Source organism: Phyllopteryx taeniolatus, chromosome 16, assembly GCF_024500385.1.
Source record: "Phyllopteryx taeniolatus isolate TA_2022b chromosome 16, UOR_Ptae_1.2, whole genome shotgun sequence".
In the NCBI taxonomy this organism is placed as follows: domain Eukaryota; kingdom Metazoa; phylum Chordata; class Actinopteri; order Syngnathiformes; family Syngnathidae; genus Phyllopteryx; species Phyllopteryx taeniolatus.
The window spans coordinates 17,990,752-18,013,780 of record NC_084517.1 but is presented as its reverse complement, the minus strand read 5'-3'; the positions used below and the strand labels follow the sequence as shown (position 1 = coordinate 18,013,780).

The window sequence follows — 23,029 nt, the reverse complement described above, 5'->3', positions numbered from 1 at the left end:
CAGCTGCAAATTTCCACCCAATGAGAAGCAGTCCATTAAAAGAGATTGCTTAAAGGCCACGTTATCTACATGCCATTTACCTGTATCGGAAACTGTCATACGTGTTTCCATGTTACGCTTATGTAAATGCATGTACTGTCAGTACTTGTGTGTTTGTATCTGATGTTTGTGCGAGAAGTGTTGTATCAGTACTTGTGTGTTTCTATGTAATGCTTGTGTGATAAATGTGTACATTGGTGCCTTGAGATACGGGTTCGACAGACAGTATAATAATACAGCGGACACCAGCTATTCGGTGATAAGGACGAGGTCGGACTGCGAATAGTTAAAATCCGCTGATAATTGACGACCATTAGCACTGCATTGAAAAAAAAAAAAATTACCCTAAAAACTCTTGAATAAGTGGGGATAACCCACCAATAAGCATTTTTAGGGTTGGTTCCGCCCCAAAATAGAAAAAAAAAACATTGGCGCCCTCAGTGGCCAACTCACACCTTGTTTTCAATTATGTGCAGATTTTTGCTATTTGTGTGGTGGCATGACAAAAAAATAAATAAAATAAAAATAAAAAATAAAAAAAAGCAAGATACATGAATACAGTACTAGCTGATCATTTTGAGTAATTATACTGCATAGTCCAGTGTTGGTTTATTGCATGTTTTTATTGTCCAGGTACCTTTTTTCAAGTTTTTTTTTTTTCTTCTTCTTCTCTCTCGTGAAGTTATGAATGTGCTGACTGGGCTGCTGGTTGATGACACTTAATGTTGCACATATTTACATACAAACAACAACCATAAGAGCAATAATAATAATGATAGTAATAAAGGCACTCTGATGGTAACTTTATACATTTGAATGACATTTTGGGGGTTTGAAAATAAAACAGCTTATCTCAAAAGACTACGACATGGAAAAAAAATAAAATAAAAATGACATCCATAAATTAAATCATGTCCTGACAATATCACAAATATATTAGCTTTATACTGCATCTAAACCTTAAGATTTCAGGACATTCCATCAACTGGTTGTTTCTACCCAGCATCAGCACACTTGTAATAAGACTTCAAGGTCCACTTTTTGTTCGTAATCCTTCAGTGATGAATGCGGAAGAATGCATGACGTCCCATTGTGGCCTTTAAACACATTTTCTTAGCGTTCTTGACAAAATCCACCCCCCAAAACTTTCTTGCTTCTCTTGTGAGTTTCGAGACACATTCCCAGCTCCCACGCTACAAACGTCAATGAACTAGTCATTTATAATAAGCGCTTACATGTTAGCACGAATACTATAACTTCGAAGGGGTGTTTCATTAAAGCCAATATATTGAATTACCTGACCTTCAAAATCACAGCTCCAAAAATCATATTGATGCTATATGCTACACTGGCTATCATAAAGAGAAAAGGGGTCGGCAACAACTGCTTTAGTGGTTTGTGGTGGACCAGCAAGGACACCTTTCAAGTTCTACTAGCGTTGGCATTAGTGTGCTTGTACAAACACTAAAATCAATTCAAGGTATACATATCTGTTTTTAGCGTGTACATTCATTAGCTTAGCATCTTGTCGTGAAAAAAATTGCTATTTATGTTTTCCACTGTCAAGTCCATGAGCCTCCACACCTATAGGGGGCGCCATGGAGCAAACAGTAAATGCTTCCACATTACGATTAATGATTGAAATGCAGAGGGGTTGTTAAATTCAAGCAGCTATCTGTAATATGACCTTCAAAATCCGATTGAGGCTATAGTGGCTTGTCATAAAGAAAAACACATTGGCAGTTATTGCCATGGCAACACCGCAACTCCTACTAACATGGTTTAATGTTACTGGTGGGCCAGCCAGGACACCTCATGTTGTGCTTGTACAAAACAAAATAATTTCTGTATATTTTTATCATGTATATTCATTAACACATGCCCGGGATGTTTACCACTGAATGAGGCCTCACACCTGTTCTAAGGGGCCTATATAATAAAAATCATTACTTAGTCTGCTTTCATTTAAGAAGGCTTTTTAAAGAGCTGCAATCTTTCCAGGCACCAAAATGAGAGGCACCGACTTTGCTGCTGGAAAATGCCTTCTTTCAAAAATGCTGTGATGTGATAAGTAACATAAAAATGAACTCCCATACAGTCCAATTCTAGATCACATTGTTTATAATAATAATTATAATTTGAAAGCAGCTTGCATAGATGTTCAAATCTACAATTACAATTTGTTTTGACAGCTCACTCACAGTGTTAGTCGGGGGAAATTTTGCTAACACTTGTGTGAAATAAAACGAATAAATGGCCCAATATTTAGAATAAAAATAATAATGATTTTACATCTTGAGCGTGGGTTCCCAATTTTTGGGGAATATCGTATTCGAAATAGCCACCCCCCCCTCAAAAAATGCATAATTACAACTGTGGCGCCCAAAATGCTGCTAGACTAAAATGTCACTAAATAATAAATTAATTGCAAGTGGCATTTCAAAATGCAATGTTTTTAAAAAGGATTGTGATCGTCTTCTCCGGGAGAGGGGGCGGGGGGTATGGGGGCTTCAATAGGATAGCAAATTTTAAATAGTTAAATAGATACAAAATGTTATTTGTTACCACAAACTGTACACACCTGGTATCATCAGTACATATAAAAAGAATCACAATAAGTGCGGTTACTTTAGAAAGGACGAGTGATTTTAAGAGCGTAAAAAATTCTGCCGCACTTTTCCGAAAGTAAACTTTACAAAAGATACATCGGGCGCCTCCTTGCAGCACTTTCTGTTTCGCTTTCCCACCCACTTTCCGTTCACCTTCTCCCACTGCCCACGTGCCTATGACTTCCTCTCCACTCCTGACACGCGCCTCAATCGATCTTTTCCACTTTCCCGATAATCTTCTCCTCGAAGATCGGCAGTGTCGCGTCATCCTCGCGCACCTCCTCGAACACCACCCCGCAGTCGAATTCGTCACTCACCTTCTTGAAATAATACCTGCGCAAGAGAAGGAGGTTTTTTCTTAGGTTCTTGCGTCAGCTCGACTTATTCTAAGTACAGTATTTTGCAAATCTGAATGATTTAGTGTTTATTTTTGCTTTGGTAATTACATAATAACAACAATGTAATAATAATAGTAAAACTAAACAACAGACAAATGGCACGTCGGCATGGTCTTGTACTGCAATCTGTGCACTTGAGTAGACCAATGGTATCTGAGTCTGACCTGTAGTTTCCTTTCTTGGTCAGCAGCTCTTTAAACTGGCTGAGCGTCACCAGTCGCCCCTTGATGGACGTCCTGTAGGGTATGGGCTCCCCGCAGAAGTAGTACGCCACTGTCATGCTGTCGCACCCTTGCTTTTTCGTCACTTTGTGCCTGCCGATACACATGAAAAACATGTGGTTTCGGTATAGCTGGGAAACAAGAGTAAACATGGCGAAAATACAAAAACAAAACAACACAAAACAAAACAAAAAAAATAATAAAAAAGTGTGGTGCTGTATGGCAGAAAAACAGAAACTAATGACACGCTTGTAGCTGAGCGCCATCTCCTGATGAGTAGGTGAAGTACAGCCTTGTTCATACGCGGGCACAAGCATGCCAGAGCAACACTGAGACAAAATTACAAATAAATGTATGATAGATAATTTTGGCACATTTAATATTTTTAATCATGCTTTTTTGTTTAATAAGTGAGGTAAATAAGCATTCAGTTTAATATTTTCAGTGATTTACAAGGCAGAATTTTTTATATCATTATTACAATTGCAGTGTATTGTGAATTATTGTTTTGCTTAATACATATTCCGTTTATTTGTGAGAAATAAAACTGACAAAATATGAATTGGTACATTTCTACTGATTTCCAATTTATCCTATTCCTTTAAATTACTTTTGAATCATTTTTGTGTTTTATTTTATGTAATATGTTTGGGAAATTAAAGTATTTGTAGACAGTTTTTTAAAATATATTTATTAAGTTAATTTACTACTACTAATAATAAAATTGAGGTAAATATTTGTGCATTTGCAAAAAACAAAAATGGGACAAACTATAAAATAGGTTCATTTTCAATTTTAAAATAGATGACTAAATAATATTTGTATTATTTTTGGTTATTTGACATTTTTTCAATACGAACAACACAAATAATAATAATGATTCAGGAAAATGAAAGTTTTGTTTGTATTTGGACATTTTTTATTATTATGTGCCATGACAAAATAATTTAAAAACCCTTAAAAAAATATTATTCATAGTTTATTCTATTTCATTTGATTTAATTATAATGGGTAAGGTTATTTTTCTCATGCTCCACATACTCCAACAGTGACAAAGGAGCAGTGATGAGGAATGGTGGGATGGGGATGGGGGTGTGGGCGTAGGGGGATGAACGCGGGTGGCAGCGCTTGTTCAGTCAATCGGGGACATGGGCGGACGTACTCGGGCTCGGAGAGCTCGCAGTCCGACACGGCGGGCACCACGCTGAGCGGCGGGAACAGTGCAGGCCTGAGTGCAGTGCGACCCCGCTGGATCACCTCCATCACATACCTGGAGGAGCCAACAACCGCCATCTTTGTTAGACACACACTCGACATTCATCTGTCCATCACGCAAAGGGCTCTGCTGGGGGAGGGGACGGGTAATGGTGAACCCCCTTTTATCGCAGGGGATACGTTCCAGGCCTACTCAATAAATAAATAAAAATCTGCACTATAGAGAGACTATAAAAAACAGTGGTTCCTTTCTAAAAATTATTCATAACGTATCTTTATCTACCTATGCCAGCAACGTATGGCAACAGGCAGAATAATTAAATCCTCTTCCACTAAGATAGCAGAAGGTACATACTGTAACTAAACAGTGTAGCCACATTTTGTTCAGCGGTGTGCAGTGAGACTTTTTCTGATGTTAAATATGTGCCATGGCTCAATTATGGTTGGAAAACACTGGTATAGTACGTATTGACACGCATACCTGGCTCATGTTTTTTCTATGTTTTCAAGCTTACTTCAGTGGACATTATCATTTTCTTCGCAGGCATCCATTTACATACATACAGTACACTTTCACATCTGATGGTGGCTGGATCTTGTGAAGTTCGCTGCCGCCATCTAGTGACGGTGTGGCTGAAGCTGACCGTTCAGTCAAATTTCTGCTCCCCCCAAAATATAAATAAATCAACAAAGAGATGGCCGGAATCTCCAAAAACAATTACCCCCCCCCCAACACCCCCTCCCCGCCCCCCCCCCACCCTGAAGTTTCAACACATTTGGACTTGCTAAAACATTTAACACCCAGGCATCTGCTCACCGCTGTTTGGGCTGCACCGTTCCAGACTTGATCATCTTTTCCTCCGCCAGCCGCCGGCGAACCTCCTCCAGTTGGATGAGGGGGCTCGGGGCCGGGTTGGGGGGCATGGTGGGATCTTGGATGAAAGGATGCGACGGCTGCACGTTGTTCCAAGAGCAGCTGGGATGGCCTGGACCCTTATTGGAGCCTGCGGTGCAACTAAAATACAAGATGAAGACCTTTTTTAGTCCTTGAACGCATCTTTTGTTGGCTAGAACTCAAAATTATTAGAACAGAATGGAAAGACTCTATTTGTCATTGTACGGGCACATACAACAGAATTGAGATGCACCTTTAGGTTTGTTTGTGTTTCTAGAATGAAAACTAAAAGTAAAACAGACAAATATAAGTAAAATAAAAGTAAAACAGACAAATATATAAACATAAAAGCTACACTAAACAATAACAATAACAATAATAAAAACATGATGGATGCAGTGCAAATGGCAGTAAGACACACAAAGTGTATGTACAGTAGGACTCTTGCTTTGACATGTAGAAATAATCACTTCAAGTTTGAATATGGCTGCAGTCAGATAAATGCTAAAAAGTAACCCGCCGATTTAACTCAATAGAATTATTGTATTGAGTGGGGTCACCTTGGGCCAATTTAAGTCAGATACATGCCATAATCAATAGATTTCCATTTGGTGTCAAGTTAAACACAGAAAATATTAAGTTTTACATCCAGAATTCAATAGCATTCTTGTTTTGACATTTCAAAATAATAATAATAATAATAATAAAATAAAATTTAAGGATTGGTTGAAAATGTCACGACAGAGCGCTTGACCTCAACTACTGTCTAACATAATCCCAAATCAATAGCGTTCTTGTTTTTTGATATGGAGACATAATTGAAGGTGTGGATTCAAGTGTGTGGAAAAAAACACCTAGCTAAATGTTAAAATGCAACGTACTGATTTGGCCTAATTTTGACTTCCAAAATAAAAAGTGCTCTTGTTCTGACTGACATGAATAACCACTTAAATTTCCAATATGATTGGTTAAAAACTGCACCCTGGAGAGGGGACTGCAAAAGGAACATCCAAAATCAATTAGGTTATAAAGCTAAACACTGAAAAAGTAACATGGCCATTTTCATGACATCAGCCTAAATTAATATTATTCTTGTTTTTTACAAGGAGACATCATGAAAATGTAATTGTGCAGAAGATGCACCAAACTCAACACTGAAAGCTAAGTACCCGTACGGGCTCCTCTTGTGCCGGATCATCTCTTTCTGTCCTTCCATGAGCCACAGAAGGATCTTCTGCTTCTTCTCCATGTTTTCCAACGGGGCTCCTGCTTCCTCCCCACGTTTGAAAGTTCGTCTGCACTGCGCGCCAACTTTGCTCCTGCAAACAGCACAATGTTTTGTGAGGAGTAGCGAAGAAGACACCGTGTGCACAGCTCATTAAACATACCCATAGGTTGCATACTCCATGTTTGTGGATCCCACGCCCCAAGGTGACTCCGCTTGGTGTGTGTGATGCTTGTAGTGGTGACCCGACTCTCCCTTGACAGCGTGCCTGGACAGATGTTTACCCTGAGCCCCCCAAGACGGCGCCGCCCCCGCCGTCCCTCTGAAAGCGTCCGGCGAGCGGGACTTGGGAGAATGGCGGCCCGTTCCCGGCGACTGGCAGCCCGGAGTTTTCATGACGCGCTGGACGTGCTCGTCCAGGATGCTCTCAGGGTTCTCCTCGTGGGCATCCCTCAGGAAGGAGCCGCAGTCGTCTGCGTAGTTCTGCGGGTGAGCGCATGAGGGAAAGCCTTCGTCGTCGCCTTCCTCTTCCTTTGGTTGGAAACGTACACTTAAAATGAGCAACGCCAACACTCATTCTACACATTTGGCACGTTTTTACATTTGAAATATTCCTCACTCCGCTGCTACTTGTCCATACAACATTACTCCACTATGCCTCGTTGCTATTTGCACTCCATAATTTTGCCTTATTGAGTATAGTTTTTATGTTCTTGATAACACAAACTTGGAGCAGCACCCAAATTTTGTTGTATCTGTACCACACAATGTCAATTAAGGCTTTCTATTCTATTCTATTCTAATCTATTCTATTCTATTCTATTCTGTTCTATTCTGTTCTATTCTATTCTAAAATCTGGACTGTCACAGAAGCCTCAGTGGCCTCAATGGGTGGGATGCAACACATTGAGGCACGAGATGGCAGCATTTCATCATATCTCTCGACATCACAACTCAAGTAACAAACCAGTCGTGGTCAGAAGTTGGGGGTCCACGATGCACATAGTGCTTTTACGATGCTTGAAAATGTGTCCTAATTTGCCAGCATTGACAACAAGATTTGATATGCAGGCACAAACGCAGGAAAGTGGAGACTGCGGAGTAAACAATTGTGGCGTCTTGAGATAAGGCACAGCATCTACGGTAAGATAGCGTTATCACATGTTAATTTTTGTCATCTCCGGGAGACAAATTGAATTTGAGAGAAAACTGAGCAAGGGCAGCATGAAAACTGAGCCCTAAAGCTAAATGGAGACTGTGGATCAGAATCCAGCATAGCTAAACCAGTGTCCAGAGTAAGCTAACATTCACACGTTTATGTTTATACATTTCTAGGAAAAAACTGTGCGCTGCAGAGAAGTTGGGACTATGTAGTAAGATACTGCAAAATCCAAATGTAAGCTTTTTTATTTTTTTCATGATTTCAAGGAGAGACATTGTATTTTGGGAGGAGATTGAGGGCAAAGAGGAGACTGTGGGGGTGTAATGCTGCAGCTTGCAGGGCTAAGGCACCAGTTAGCCTGTGTGTTCATTCGCTTCTTCGTTTCATTCAGGCCCAAACCAAACACTTGGTTCTGTGTACTAAGGCACATTTCACTGGCACGGAGCACTTCATCGGCGTTCAAGTGACATCAAACGGCCACCACGCTGTTCCCGGCTTACAAGCGCAGGTGGGCCATCTGATTGGTGCACGAAGCCAGCTCGCCGACAGGCCGAAGACGGATCTTGCTAAGTGATTCATGTCACGCCGTTTTTTTTTTTAAGCCTACTCTTAATAGCTGGCCTCATTAATTTCATTGAAGTCTCCTTTGAAACTCTTAAACACACATTGACTGCTGCCTCTTGTGCAGCACGGCCAAACTGCGATGAAATATAATTGGTTTTCCGGGGTTGTTTTAAGAGATGTCCGCTAACTAATATTGAAGGCACAATGCTTTCCATTATGTGAATGGTGTTCACATCCTGAGGCAATTGAACCAAACAGAGCACTTGCAGGTTTTGCAGATGATTCGGTGGACAAGAATGGAAGAGACATACCAGGCGCAACCTCCTGAGTCGCTCCTCGGTCTCCCTCTCTCTGAGGACGCCCTCCAGACGAAGAATCAGGTCGGCGGCGAAGCGCTCCGGCGCCACGTGGATGTCTTTTGGAATCCTGTAAGTGCGCTGTGGGGCGGGGGGGAGGGGGTGGTTGGGTATCATAACCTCAGTACCTTTTCAGTTCAGAACCTTCTGCAGGATTGTGCAAAAGACAAGATGTTTCCTATGAATTTTTAATCTTGCAGTGAACCGAACAGCCTTTCAAATTATGGTATTCTCGCTTTGAAAGAAATACTCGTGGAAGAATATCAGTTGGGAACAGTAACAATGAATGTGTACAGATTTGACCTCATGTGGCAGCTCCAGTCAAAGATATCCAACGTTTGGCATAGTGCAATAATCCAAATAATCCAACAAATGACATCTCTTGGTATAGGCATCCTTTAAAAACTCTGCTTTGTCATCGTGCATAATAGAAGATTCATTGAAAATACCAACCGGTATAACACTCACTGAGGAGACTGAGGGCAGCAAGTAAAGAGCACTGCAGCAAAATGGAGAATCTGGAGTATAATCCTGCAGTCGTAACAGTCTTTTTTACCAATAGGGCAATAATCTGCAAAATTTTAGGAGCTCCTAAAGGCAAAGTCTTCTTACAATGGACAATCTAAGGGTGACTTAACATTCCTCATATCAGGTAATTCATGGCGACTTCATTAGGAGGAGACACGAGGGAGGATTAGCACTGTAAAATGCAGTCAATTCACACCGCCCCCCCCCCGATTGGTCGGCCTAATTAGGGCTAGCGAGTGGCAGCCTCAGCTGCACGGGGGAGGCATCCGGCTGTCACGGGGGAGCCTTCTCGTCTGCTTGAGCGCAGCTTCCGAAAAGCAAGGAGCTACGTTTAGACAGCCTTCTCTTCCACCACTATTCTTACACTCCCTCACAGGCCTCCAAGCACATACACATGATAAATATGCACCATCTCCAGGGGTGCACATGGAGAGAGACAAATACGGCAGAGACAGACAGTTGAAAGAAACCGAGAGGGAAATGAGATGGCGGAGGGAGGTGGGGGTAACCCATGAATAACTCACGGGGATGAGAGGCAGCGGCACGAGCCCGTTTGCTCGAGCACTCTCGTGCATCTCCCGCCGATGAGGTTTGTGGTATCTGTAGGGTGGGACGCCATCTCTGAAATAAACAACAACATTCTCAGAAATATTCCCGTAAATAAACAACACAAAGTTGTTTAACTAAAGAAAAAAAAAACAATGCTACAGGGCAAAAAGAAAATACATACACGCTGCTGTCAGTAAGGGAAAGCGTGTCAGCGTCGCTTGACATACTCTGCTGCTCACTGTCATTAGCGCTGGTGGCTGGAGCCAATGCGTGACCAGCATTGGCATAGTAGCGGTCGGTGGTCTCCCGACCGGGTGCATGTCTGGAAGGAAGGCACAAATTGACAACAAAGGTGTACCTCAAGGTTCTGTCTTAGGTATCATGTTCATTGCAAAGTGCAAATAATGTAGTGCACAGCTCTCTACGTCACGAAGGCACTTCAGTTCTAAGTGGATAATAACGATTGAATCCCTCCCTATATTCGATTTTCTTGACAGTCTGTTTCAAGTGACACAAATCCGAAATGACAGTGATTACACAGACGGACCACATGAAACAACACGCATGTCCAGACGCCCAAATTACCCGTAAATAACTTTGTAGGCATCAAAAGCAGGCAGTGACAAGTCAATATAAGTAATACAAATATTAAATGTTCCCTTGCATTTAGTTGGCATGGGCTGATTTTGACCAGTCACTGATTTCAAATCATATTTAATGTTCTATGCTTTCGCTGTAGTTTCGATTTACAACTGATGCTTTTAATGTGTTTGTTCATGGTGTTTGAGCAGACACGATATGTATACATTGCTAATTGGTATATTTTGACGACATCAAGCTCACATTGATGGGTTATATCAGATAATCCTCTTATCCACATTTAGAAGAGACTTGATCCCGATCTGAAGCTATCCTATTCCATGTTTTTTTATTTTTTTATTTCTGCCACCATTACGCATATCCCAAATTGTGTCACATGAGAGCAATACAATCTGAATTTTGTCAGGTGACTCAAGCAGTATAAAATCCAGCCATTAAAACTTGCTTTAAATCGTTCAAGATAACTTGTTGGGTAGAGTTGCTGATATTTAAATTACGGTAGATTTAACTGTGAGCAGGTTGACAGGATGCTGTATAGGAAAAAAAAGGCAATCAACAATTTGCCTCAGGGGTCTGTCATAGAACCACTGTTTGTTCTTTAAAAATGGAGCTCCGAATGTAAAATGTTTTCTGTAAGTTTTCCCATCTTCAGATAGATTATGTTGTAACGTAAATGTTTTCCCCTGCATATTATCAATGATTGCATAATCAATAAACATAGTGAAATAACAAACATAATTGTAGAGCTGATGGGGAATAGAAAAGGTAGGGATCCACTGCTGTAAAAAAAAAAAAAAAAAAAAAAATGCAGATCACCCAGTAATATACAACATACCATCAACTCCATATAACCTTAAAATCGACTAAGATTGAATTAAAATCTCACTACAGATATTAGTATTGATGAGTGTGCATCTTTCATGGAGTTGATAAAAGGACTGAAATTTTGGACCAAAATAACCAAGGGGTGTTCCCCAAGGTTGACTACCAAGACCACTCCTATTTATTATTTTTTCTTCTAAAATGCATCACAAAATCCTAAGTACACAATTTAACACCTGTGGAACCTCTCTACTTGCTGAATAGGTTTGAATTAAAAAACTAAAAATGTAAAATTTTATTTTACCCAAGGTAGTAAAAGGAGTTTTAGATTTCAATACATATTTCTAGCCATCTTCCTGTTGCGGTGATGACTACACACGTCAAAATTTACCAAGTGTTGCACACTGAACATCTCGAGACACATTAATTTAAAATCACTCACATTCTCTGTGCTTGACATTGCCGAGAATACTTCTGACAATGCTTCCCGCACATGAATTATAGATGTTTGGCATCGTCTTTTCTATTCACATTGGAAGTCCCTAAAGTATTCAACCGGGCTCCCTCCGTGTTTAGAATGCACACGCTGCCAGAAAGAGAGAGAGAGGGAGAGAAAAAAAAAAAAAAAAAAAAAAAAAAAAAAAAAAAAAGGCTCAGTGAGAAACCTTTGCAACCGGCTAATTCCGTCAGCTTCCACAGTCCTTAATAATGGAAATGTATGCAACAAGCAGAGTGCAGAGTACGAAATAAGGGGACATTAGGGAATTACGGGAGAAGAAAGGTGAGATTTATCAAAAGGCCTAAAGGTCACTGGAGAAAGGCAAGAGGAATCTTTTTGTACAGAGCCCAAGATGTTTGATTCTTGAACAAGTGATCGCACTTTTATACTGGAGTCTCTATTATTATTTATACATCACAGAAGTGTGGATGCACTTGGCTGAAACAACTGCGGTAGTGAGATATGGAGACCCTTTATTTCCTCCAGCACACTTTCCTGAGATTTCAAACGTTATCGATATTGATTCACCTTTGGTTGTGTTCTTGATGCAAGTCTGCAGCTGGAATGTGTCTCAATGCACTCACTTTGCAAGCTTTTGACTTTCCTGTGTGAGCCTCTTACTACAAAGACTATCAAACATTTATTTTAGACTTTAAGAATCTGGCGGTCGCAGTACGCTTTTATGGTTGAGGTACACTGTCTCGTCATCGCAAAGGTTTTGCACCCTTGAGTCTTACAGTTCGGTAACATACCTGTCGATGGAATCTGTGAGAATCATGCTACATTAAACACTAACATTAATCACTCATACTCTGACTCAAACAATGGAGAGCAACGTTCTCCTGTACGTATTTCTCACCATCCATCCATTTTTCCGTACTGTTTGTCCTCACTAGGGTCGCAGGCGTGCTGGACCCTATCCCAGCTAACTACATAAGGAGACTTATTCAAGACTGAAGGCAGCAAGAACAGGACTGCTACTTGCTGCAGCAAAGTGGAGACTGTGTTGTGGAGTATTGTAGAATTCAGAGCTTAGGCGCCGACTTCACGGTAAATTGAATGTTTATTTTCCTCAATTTTATTTTATTTTTTTAGATAAATTGTACTCAAGAGAAGATTGAGGGCAGCAAGAACAGGACAGATTGTGGTGGAGAGTAATGAAGAATCCAGGGTAAGCCAATGTTATTTTTTTTCCATTTCAAAGAGATAAAATGTATTCGAGAGGAGACTGAGGGCAGAAAAAAAAAACAGTGATGCAGCAAAGCTGAAACCGTGAAGTCAGGTAAGGCAACAGGTAAGGCACAGCATAGGGTAATGTACTGAGTATTTGTGTTTATTTTTGTCATTTCAAGGAGACAAATTGTATTTGAGGGCAGCAAGAAAAGGACCGCAGCAGCAACGCGAAGAATGTAGAGACTAATACTGCAGAGCTCAGGCAAAATGTCGTAGGTAAGCAAACGTTAGCAAGTCTCTCGCCATGTGTCCTAGTCTCATGTTACAATGCAACAGAATGGTATGAACCTGAACCGTGGTGCCCCGATGAAAGCTTTTCTGAACAATATTGATATTATAAACAAGGCATACCAAAAAAACTAACCAAGTCCAGGAGATAGGCCAGGGATGGGCACCTTAAATGACGGAGGGGGCCACAATTTTTCGTCAGTGCTACCTGGGGCCACATAGCACCATGCACTTCCTAACCAGATGTATGACAAAAACACCCTTTTAAATATGGTCAAACTATGTGAATAATAATAATAATTTTTCCATTGAACCAATGTACATCACAGTATCTTCATATATTTCATGCTCAACGTATAAAACATCCTCTCTTCAACAATAAAGGGTTTAAAGCAATCAAAAAAAGAATCTTTTTTCCAGTGCAAAGGGCTCTCTTACATTAAAAAATATACCATTCAAAGATGGCGCAAAACTGCTAAACAGCAAACCTACAATAAGTGCAAGAGTTAATTTTTTTTTTCACAAAAATCAACTCAAAATTTGTCCTGCATGTCATTCAAAATCCAGAAATTATTAGGCCGACTCACTTTGCAGTATAGGGCAGTTCACTCTGCTTTGTTGAAGGAGCCCTGGGAAGTCTCCTTAGTCCTGCCGATTGTTCAAGCCACCATATGCGTTTGCAACACTATTAACGGCGTTAAAGATGTCCATGTTTCAGAGGACACACATTTTATTAACTCCTCATGTACTTGAACTGTCAACGGTTCTTGTGAAGAAAAAAAAAAAAAAAAAAAAGGTTGTTTTTGGACTTTTGATTTGAGAGATTGGTAGCTTCAGTATACTTCCCACATCAACTTTGGTTCCCAGCATGCACTGCGCCATTCAATGCTGACATTTTGCCCTAATAAGGATGTTAATCATTATCATTCAAGTGTGTTTATGTTACATATAGTTTGTTGATTGTTTCCCTTGATTAACTGTCTGATTACATTTGTTGCACTTTGTTTGCATAAAACCCTGACTGTGAGTTGTGTACGATAAAGTAACCTCCTGGTCAGTTTTATTGTGTGCTAGGCTAAGCTAAGCTGAGCTAAGTGTTACCTTTTGCCTTACTAAATATACAAGATGCTAGTGTGCTTTTCCTGGTAATTAGATATTGTAATTAAGAGACAAAGCCAGCTTCCCTGAGATAAAAGAGCCTTGGTTTGTTTTGTAATACTCATCAGCACAACAAAACAATCATGGCTGATATATTTAAGCAAACTAGGTATATAGGCTCACCTTTAAATTGGTGAAACATATAAACTGCTTCCTATTCCTGATGGAGGAGAAGATCCAGTGTCAGCGCTACAAAGCGATGTCCGCCATCTAGTGGTGAATGGTGCCATTAATAGTTAAACTGATTAGATATAGCAGAGAAAAGACCCAAGTGAGGATAAGCGGTACAGAAAATCATTTAAAAAAAATAAAAATTATTATTATTATTTTTTTTTTTTTTTAATCGAGGGGCCATGCAGAGTGTGGGCATGGGCCACGGCGGCTGCCCATCCCTCACACAGGTAGTACACTATATTTAAGAGCATTTCAGCAGTAGCAGACTTAAGCCAAAGTGGCAGCAAAAGAAGCTGCCTCTCTGACTTACAACAAGTGAACGCTCCCCTGCAGCTTTCTCATCAGCCCAACATAAGTACTTGGAATTCTTCATGCACCATCTGCCTCTTATCTCCCACTACACACATTTCATCTCACGTTTTGGGCAGCTCTGGAGGTGGCAAGGGAGTTTATTTCCAATTCAGCAGTTAGCAGAGGAAAGCTTGGGGGGTGGGGGGGTGAAGCTTCAAGGAGTTACCTGTACTCTTCCTGGAATCTTCCTGCAGTGCGATGCGAAGGTGTCTCCGTGAGCAGCCTCTGGGTAAGCCTGCTGCTGGGCGTGAGGTCACAATTAGGCGGCGCTTCTGGCTCCTGCTCGGACCGCCACTCCTCGTGCTCGTTTAATGTCGGCAAATACCCCGCCAGATTCTTTGCATTCCCGGAAAGTGGGCTTTGATTAGAGTACAGCTTGGGACTCTCGCCCCCTGCCTGCACGTGTTCCAAATAGATATCTGATTTAAGGAATAAAGGGTAGGTGTTTTCCTCCATTGTGGTCTGGATCTCAGTCTGAGCCTGGTCGAACATGGCTGGATCGATGTGTAGCTTCATCACACAGTCTTTGATGAAAGACTTAGTCGCTGGTTTGATCTGCCTGGAAACAATACCGTTGTTGTCCAGGATATACTTCTTATAGATAGCTTTCGCCAGTTTTAGCCGCTTCTCGTCATTGCCCTCACCGGCTTCCAGTTTGCGGAAGCCGCTGCATGCGAACCAGAAGTCCAGCAGGTCAGCGCACACTTCCTGCTTGAGGAACGTCCTGAACAGATGGATGCCATCCTGGTCATCCAGTAGCGAGTGAAGCGACTCCGCCCATCTCAAGTAAGGCGGCGTCGGAGAGGCACTGCCCTCTGGCTCGTAGCCCAAGTCCAGGTCCGACCGCCTGGGCGTGGCCACGGACGTCTCACATTTGAGGCTTTTGGATGACGGGAAGCCGGCGTTGTGACTCTCGGTGAGCACCAGCTCACCCTCTTCCCCCGGGACTGGAGGTCTGGGGGCATCCTCATTGAAGCTGCCACCCACGTCGACCAGGAAGCCCCCTTGGTTGCTCACGCTCATAGTCCCGGCATCCAAGTAGCACGACCCCGTCAAGCCCGAACAACACGATTACTAGATCCAGATGCCTACTTACACCACAGCAAAGTAACTCCTGCGAGGGGGGGGAGGAAAATACACCATAAGACCCACAACACTGTCCATTTGCATGCATCCCATTTTTTTTAAAATTACAACTCTGCAGAGTCAGCTTTTTCATGAAGGACTCAAGTGGCAATTTTGAGCTGAACAGTGAAATTAAAGCAAATTCAGCATGAAGCCAGAGGAATGCATCAGGTACTGAATGTTTAAATCATAAACCAGCTTGCACAAAAAGTGACAGAAAGAAAGAGCAAGGTATGTAGACCATATTCACTTTTGGTTACACCTGACCCCAATACAACATTCTGCATGGCAACAGGATGAACATGAGTTAATAAAATGTCCTTTTTTTTTAACCAGCAAAAGTTTGACACTGAAGTGTATCATGATGAAAGACTCACTTGGGGTTCGGAGCATTAATTAAATGTTTTGCTATTAGCTCACATGTAATGAAAATGTCTCAATTCATTCTTGCATCATACTCCATTTGTGTTTCAATTGTCTTTATTGCAGGGTCAGCTGCAACATTGCATGTGTCAGGATTTTAGAGGTCGTTCAAGGACAAATATGTGTCATTGGGATAGGTGTCATGCCAAGACACCAGGGAGCACATCTCAATTGGTGTAGGGTGTGGTTTTGAATTCCATTGACAAGAGTCTCTAGTCAAGTGTGACATGTTGGCTTTTGACACGCTCCAGCTGCATTAAATATTTCACAAGAAATATCGAACGCGATTGCAGGCTGCTTCAAGGCACACCCCCACTCCCTGTCTTTGCCGAATGCGCACACACCAAAAAAAAAAAAAAGTCTGTAGTCTGTTGGGAAGTGTAAACAACTATTTGCACTGTTTGTCTGCATATTATAATCTAAATGACTGTTCAAAGGTAGATTTGCAGCACTAAATTGACAGTTCTAAGGCGGAGTTGTTCCGTCCCAGGTTCAAATCTTGCATCTTTTTTTTTTTTACCTTCACCGAAGACTTGTTCATAGGTGTGAATGGTTGTTTGCCTACATGTGCCTGGCGACCAGTCCCGGGTGTACCTGCCTCTTACCAAAATCAGTTGGGATAGGCTCCAGCTCACTCAACCGTAATGAGGATAAGCGCAATTGAAACGGATGAATGTCCGGGCTTTAATATTAAATCAAATGTGGGCATTAATGTCAAAACTGACTCATCTATGATGCATTTGTGCTGTTTATTTGGAAATGTCTATTCACAAAGAGGATTCGCATTTGCAGTGTTTGGGTATTATGGTGCAATTGACTCTTCCAAGGGGCACTAATTAACTGCATTTGTTCTGTTCGCTTGGCGTATGGATATCTAAATCGGTTGTTCTTCAGTCGCACGTTCCGGCTAGCGCATTGATATTCAGATTCCCTGCCCATCACAGGTGTGCTTTTTTTGGGGGTTGAGGTCCTGGAAGGTACGTATAACAAAATTAATTAGACGCCGGCTTAATATTAGTTTTTCCGTGTTTGTGGTCGGTCAGCTTTTGACGTGAGGGAGCCTCGTCGCATTCACGTCAAAAATGAACGGGAGAGCAACGGCCAAAATGGGGGAGGGGCGCCTCAAACTAACTCAAGTGTATACACGTATATACTCACAGCGAGCCAGCAGGCCTCCGACGGCGCACCGACAAGTGCTCAACTTTGTGCCACTGTTCACCCGCTGACATGTCCGAGCCGCCTCCGCCGGCCGCGCGCACATAAAGTAGTCCGCGTTTGAGACGAGACCACCGCCGACACTTCCGCTTGCGTCGAGGGGCTCGCGGTGGACAATTCCACGCACATTTCTGACCGGATTTATAACGAGCAGAGAAGCGACGGCAGCGCACGCATTTAATCTCTTATCTCCCTCCCCTCGCCCCTCTATACTGACTACCGCAATCTCTCCTCCGCTGTCAGCGCGAGCCCCAAACAAAAAGTGACAAATACTTCACCTTCTCGGCCCCACGGAACGCAGCAGGCGTCTGGACGGGAACCAGCAGCCGTCTCGGACGGTGTCATAGTTGCGGATGGCGAGAGTTTTTAAGCGGAACAAAGAGGACAGTCGGCGGCTGTCAGCCTCTCCATGGCTGTCTCTCTTCTCTTCTAATGTGTCTGCTGCAAGATGGTGCGTGGCGCCCCTATCGGCCAATGCGCGCATTGCCGCTGCCCACAACCACAGTTGCACTGTATGTTCTTAGCTATTTAGCTGTCAGGTGCTGCCTTAAGGGACAGTCCAAAATCTATCTCTATCTATCTAGATAACTATCAGTTGTTGTCTTCTTCTGTCTGAAATCACAGTTGTCTCTATCCATTTATCTATGACTATCTTTTTTTCTTTCCACCTATCTATCGCATCTATTAATATAGATATCACTATCTATCAATATTTTACCTTCTATTTATCTATCTATCAATCTCTCTATCTATCGCTATCAATCACGATATATCTATTGATATCCGTCACTACATCAATCTGTATCTAGTTCTCTATCCATCCATCTATCAATCTCGCAGGTGTTGCCTTCGAGGATTATCTGAAATCTCTCTCTCTCTCTCTCTCTCTCTCTCTCTCTCCCTCCCTCCCTCTCTCTCTCTCTCTCTCTCTATATATATATATATACACACATACACACACACTGTTGCTTATGTATTTGTATCATTAGCTTTCTTTCAGTTGTTGCTCTCAGGGACAGTGTGAACCCAGCTTTCTTTCAACAGTATCTATTATCTAATTCAGATGTTCCCTTCTGGGACACTCAAAAATCACCAACCAAGTGGAAACCTCCACCAAGGCAGCCTAGTGCTGGACAGTGCTGTGAAAAAGTATTAGCCTTCTTAAATTCTTATATTTTTGCATAGTTTCCCCACTTTAATGTTTAAGATCATCAAACAAATGTAAATATCAGACAAATATAACCCAAGCGAACTTTTTTTAAATGGTGATTTAATTTACTATGGGAAAACAATATTCTGTTACCTGGCCCTGTGTGGATAAAGTAATGTCCCCCTAAAGCTATAATTTGAGAAGGGGGCCAATACTTTTTCATGCCACTGTACATAATGATTAGAATACAAACCCAACTTTTCCCCCAGATAAAACACGGAGGTGTATGCGTACGTGTGTGTGTGCGTGTGTTTATTCACGAGTGCATAATCAACTAAGCGGATAAAATAGCTGTGATTTACCTTCAAATCTCACGAGCCTAACATTGCGAGTCTAAATAACGTTAATTAATGGCATGTTAAATTTCTCATTGTAAACCATGGCAAGTGTCTGAAGATGATTACATTGGAAGTCCGTTGATGTATTAGCATTTGCTCATCATAATTAACTTCACATCAATAGAAGACACACTTTGCATTCCTTTTAACGCTGCACAGTGACTTCCTGTGTTGTGCTGCGCAAAGCCCACTAGGCACTTTTAATTATGTCATCACTTGACTTTAAAATACAAGAGAGAGGCGAAACGAGGCAAATATTGCCAAAGAGGCCGTTTCAGATCCGCTCTCATACTTGGCAGCTACTGAGCACTCACACAGTTCGACTGCGCCCGGGATAAATGCTGGAAGAGCATAACACGTGGCCAAATTGACGGGGTTTATGGATCAAAACACACGAGAGCAATAGAAAGTGCAGAAATCCGTTTCATGCGGCGTCCCGTCGAATTGCCACAGTTGCTTGCTCGAATGTTTTATTGTCAACGACATGAAAGTTTAGAAAGAGGAAACTTGTTTTTAGGCCATCCATTCTCTGGATGATCAATTATCAATCAATCAATCGCGGGTTGGACTAGGCCACTAAACCCGAATTCCTCATTAAGAAGACAAGTGTGTGTTAGGAACAGTTTGGGGAAGGCCTGTTTTCTATTCCCAGTGCGCAAAGCAAGGTCCATGCTTGGATGAGTTCAGTGTAGAAAGACAACTTATCACGCCCCCTTTAAACTAAGACGGGTACACACGTAAGGATTATTAACGTAACCTTTTAAATCCGACAGATCCCACAAATGACAAGAAAAATAAATCGCCATGTGCATTCTTACTACCACTATGCAGCACACCACATACATTGCGACATATAGGCAATTGACAATCCAAAGGAAAAGTACAAAGAGCAGTAGGCCGAGCAGAAGAAGAAATAGAATAAACTAGGCTTAGCCTATCTGGTAACTCGACTGCAGTTACAAACTCTTCTCTTTGGCATTTTTTTTTGTGGTGAATGCCTTGTGAGACACATACAAAAATGTCAACGAACTTCAGGATGCATCATACTTGACAATCGTTCAGTTTCATATCACAATCACAGAGACTGTGGATTGGCTCGAACTCGTACCATACGCACATAAGGATATGCAATCGTAAATATTGAACAGGTTTAACATTTACGCTCGTCTGGATGGATGGATAGATGTCTCGAGCATTGTCAGAGCAGTCCGGGGAGGAAAAATCCCACGTAACGCACTCCACGATAATCGCTTAGGATAATATTTTAGAGCAGTGGTTTTCAAACTTTTTACACCAAGTTTCTTTCTCTTTCGTGTGCCACACTTTGAGAATCACTGCTTTAGAAGACATCCAACAATCAAGCCAAGACATCCAGCAGTCAAGCCTTTGCTGACTTTGAGCGGAAGAATGCTAAAATTCGTCCCGATATTCGGTATGTGTGTACCCCGATTAACTGCAGGAAAGTCATGCGCAGAAATGCTGTTTTACCTCGTGGTTGAACGCCTCCCCTCTGCATCCTCGTGCCGTACGCCCAATTACCCAGGATTCCATAGCAAAGCTAGGGCACACTTCAAGTTGATTTAAGATCCACCTCACTTCCATGAAAGGGAAAGGTCCAGCAAAGGTGCAAAGTCGCCAGAGTTGGTCTTTTCCATCCATTTGTACCTGAAAGAGAAGAAATTATTTGTTTCAATGGGCCCTGAAACGTTTACGTTAGTGGAAGGCTTCAAGGATAACACGTTTATTGACTTTGATTGCTTATGTGGATATTGTGAAAGAAGGTTATAAAGTTGTTTTGACAATAAAGTTCTAATAAAATCTGAAGTTTTCCTGGTTGCTTGGCAACAAATAAATAAAACAACCTAAATAGAAGACATCAATGGCCTGGGATCATAGCATTCCTGTGAATGCACTAATTAAAAGGTATTTAATATAACTTAGTCAAAAATATAAATTCAACGTGTTCCAACTGGGGGTACTCGAGTAGTTAATGATTCATGAATTGGTCAATTTTTATGTATACAGCTCATTTTTCACAACTTTTCCTGCCATATGTGCTATACAGTAAAAAGAAAATGTTTAAAATAGTCTTTTCACTACAACATACATAACATCTTTCTTTGGATAATGTCCAAATTCGGTGAGTTTATAATAATAATTCAGACTTCAAAATGGGCCAAAAATGTAATCTTTTTGTTCAATTTTGATGCCATAATATTTCCATTATTTGTTCAATTCAAAGAACAGTTTTCATGTGATCCTGCCTTATTATTGGCACTGTAAGTTTTATGGGAAAACAGTTTTAGCTGATTAAATGTATGCGTTAAGGCATTCCCAATCCCACGTATACTTTCTCTGTAATATTTGAGCTACTGTGTTGGCAAACCTATTGACTATAAGCCTTGCAATTGCAGTAATGAGCCGTTTCAGTAGAGCAAGAGTAGACCACTTGAAATTGGCTCGTAAAAGCTGAGTTTAATGCCAAAACGAGCAAAGGTCAAGTGGTAAAAAGCAGCCAAAGTAATGTTTTAGTTTCTGCAGATGCAGACGTGTGGAGGGTTTTAAATCTTTCCGATATTTAGATAGTTTCGCATTCTTTGCTCCAGACAACTTCATGTTTTTCTCCCATTTGGGCATCTCATAAGCTTTTGTTCAACTTGTCAGTGCAGATTTAAACGCCTGTTTTTAGGCCTTGGATGAAATAGGCTTATCTCCGCTGTGGATGAACAAAAGCCCATTAAGATGTTTGGAAGAATGCTTCTGTTCTGAAAGCACACAAAGATGTCTCCTTGAAAGCACTCAAAAGAGGAGCAAAACAGTACTGCAATGTTTTCAAAGACTAAAACCTACAAATTAAAATAGACCTTTAGGTAGAGACATCCAAAACCATTTTTTTTAGTACAGTTTGAATGAAAGTGTGCTTTGAATATTAAAAAGCTATTTCATATATTTGGAAAGCCTGTCAGAAAAAAATATATGCCAGAGTCCTGCTGATGTTCTTTGTCTTGGCTGAATATATCATGACGAACAAACCCTAGGGTGGATTAAACGCAGGGGATCCACCAAATATCGGACTTATTAAATTGGATATTCCTACGGATGGAGCCAAAGATCCACACGGATAAAATGATTAAATAAGATCCGCGACATAATAGCGAGATTTGCGATATGAAGAAAGTGCATCATCAGGCATCAAGATTGAAGACTGCAATGAAATCAAGTGTTCTTGTTCTCCAGCAGTGGGATGCACATTTATCGGTCACATCAAATGATGTGCTCAGCTTTTGATGACAATCCAGACACAGCAGCACCAGCGTGGCAGCAACACTAAAGACAGACAATGGACCAACGACCAGCCGCGCCAAGCAACCAGACGTCCTACCTGCCGCTTTCGCTTCCTGCGGGCTTCCCGGTTCTCCGCCGCCGGACTACGGCTCCGGCAGCCTCCTTCGTGATCCGCAGCTAAGACCGCCGCCATATTTAATCTCGAGCAAGTCCATCTGTCGAGGGTTCTTCCCTTTCGAGTCCTCTCTTTCTCTGTTCCAGCCCCTCTCTCTGTTGCTAGTGGCAGGGTAGGATGGGGGGGGGGGGGGGGGGGGGTGCTCTCATTTTCCATCCGACATCAAAACGCCGTATCGACAGGCTGGAGGGCCGCCCAGCAGGGGGGCATCTTGAACATGCTGCTTTGGCCGTGGTCCCGTTCCGTGCCGCACGTCCACCGACCACACGTGTTGTCCTCAGAGTGACAGGGGTAGCCCACAAAAGCATTTGATTACCATCAGCCCGTAGCTTCTTCATGATTATCTCTGGGCCTGAACGCATGTTTTCTTGTCTGGCACGTCTGCGATTGAGGACACTTCTGTCGCGTTTACCATAATGTCTCATTTCTTTA

The 23,029-nt window shown here is 41.8% G+C and overlaps 1 protein-coding gene across 4 annotated transcripts; it reads right to left on the bottom strand.

Moving 5' to 3' along the window:
* Positions 1–643: 643 nt before the first annotated feature.
* On the bottom strand, positions 644–22,699 carry axin1 (axin 1). 4 transcript variants are annotated; one of them, XM_061750367.1, is made up of 12 exons: positions 22,520–22,699; positions 20,626–20,802; positions 14,993–15,940; positions 9,943–10,083; positions 9,737–9,833; positions 8,640–8,765; positions 6,766–7,133; positions 6,547–6,696; positions 5,300–5,497; positions 4,430–4,537; positions 3,211–3,360; positions 644–2,981 (listed from the first exon to the last, which is right to left on the bottom strand). In XM_061750367.1, exons 3-12 carry the CDS (start codon positions 15,847–15,849, stop codon positions 2,855–2,857), a joined length of 2,322 nt encoding a protein of 773 aa, XP_061606351.1. In that variant the 5' UTR covers positions 15,850–15,940; positions 20,626–20,802; positions 22,520–22,699; the 3' UTR covers positions 644–2,854. The 4 variants fall into 4 exon arrangements, with proteins under 4 accessions (XP_061606351.1, XP_061606354.1, XP_061606352.1 ...); XM_061750370.1 differs by lacking the exon at positions 4,430–4,537; XM_061750368.1 differs by lacking the exons at positions 20,626–20,802; positions 22,520–22,699 and adding an exon at positions 17,868–18,006.
* Positions 22,700–23,029: the final 330 nt, after the last annotated feature.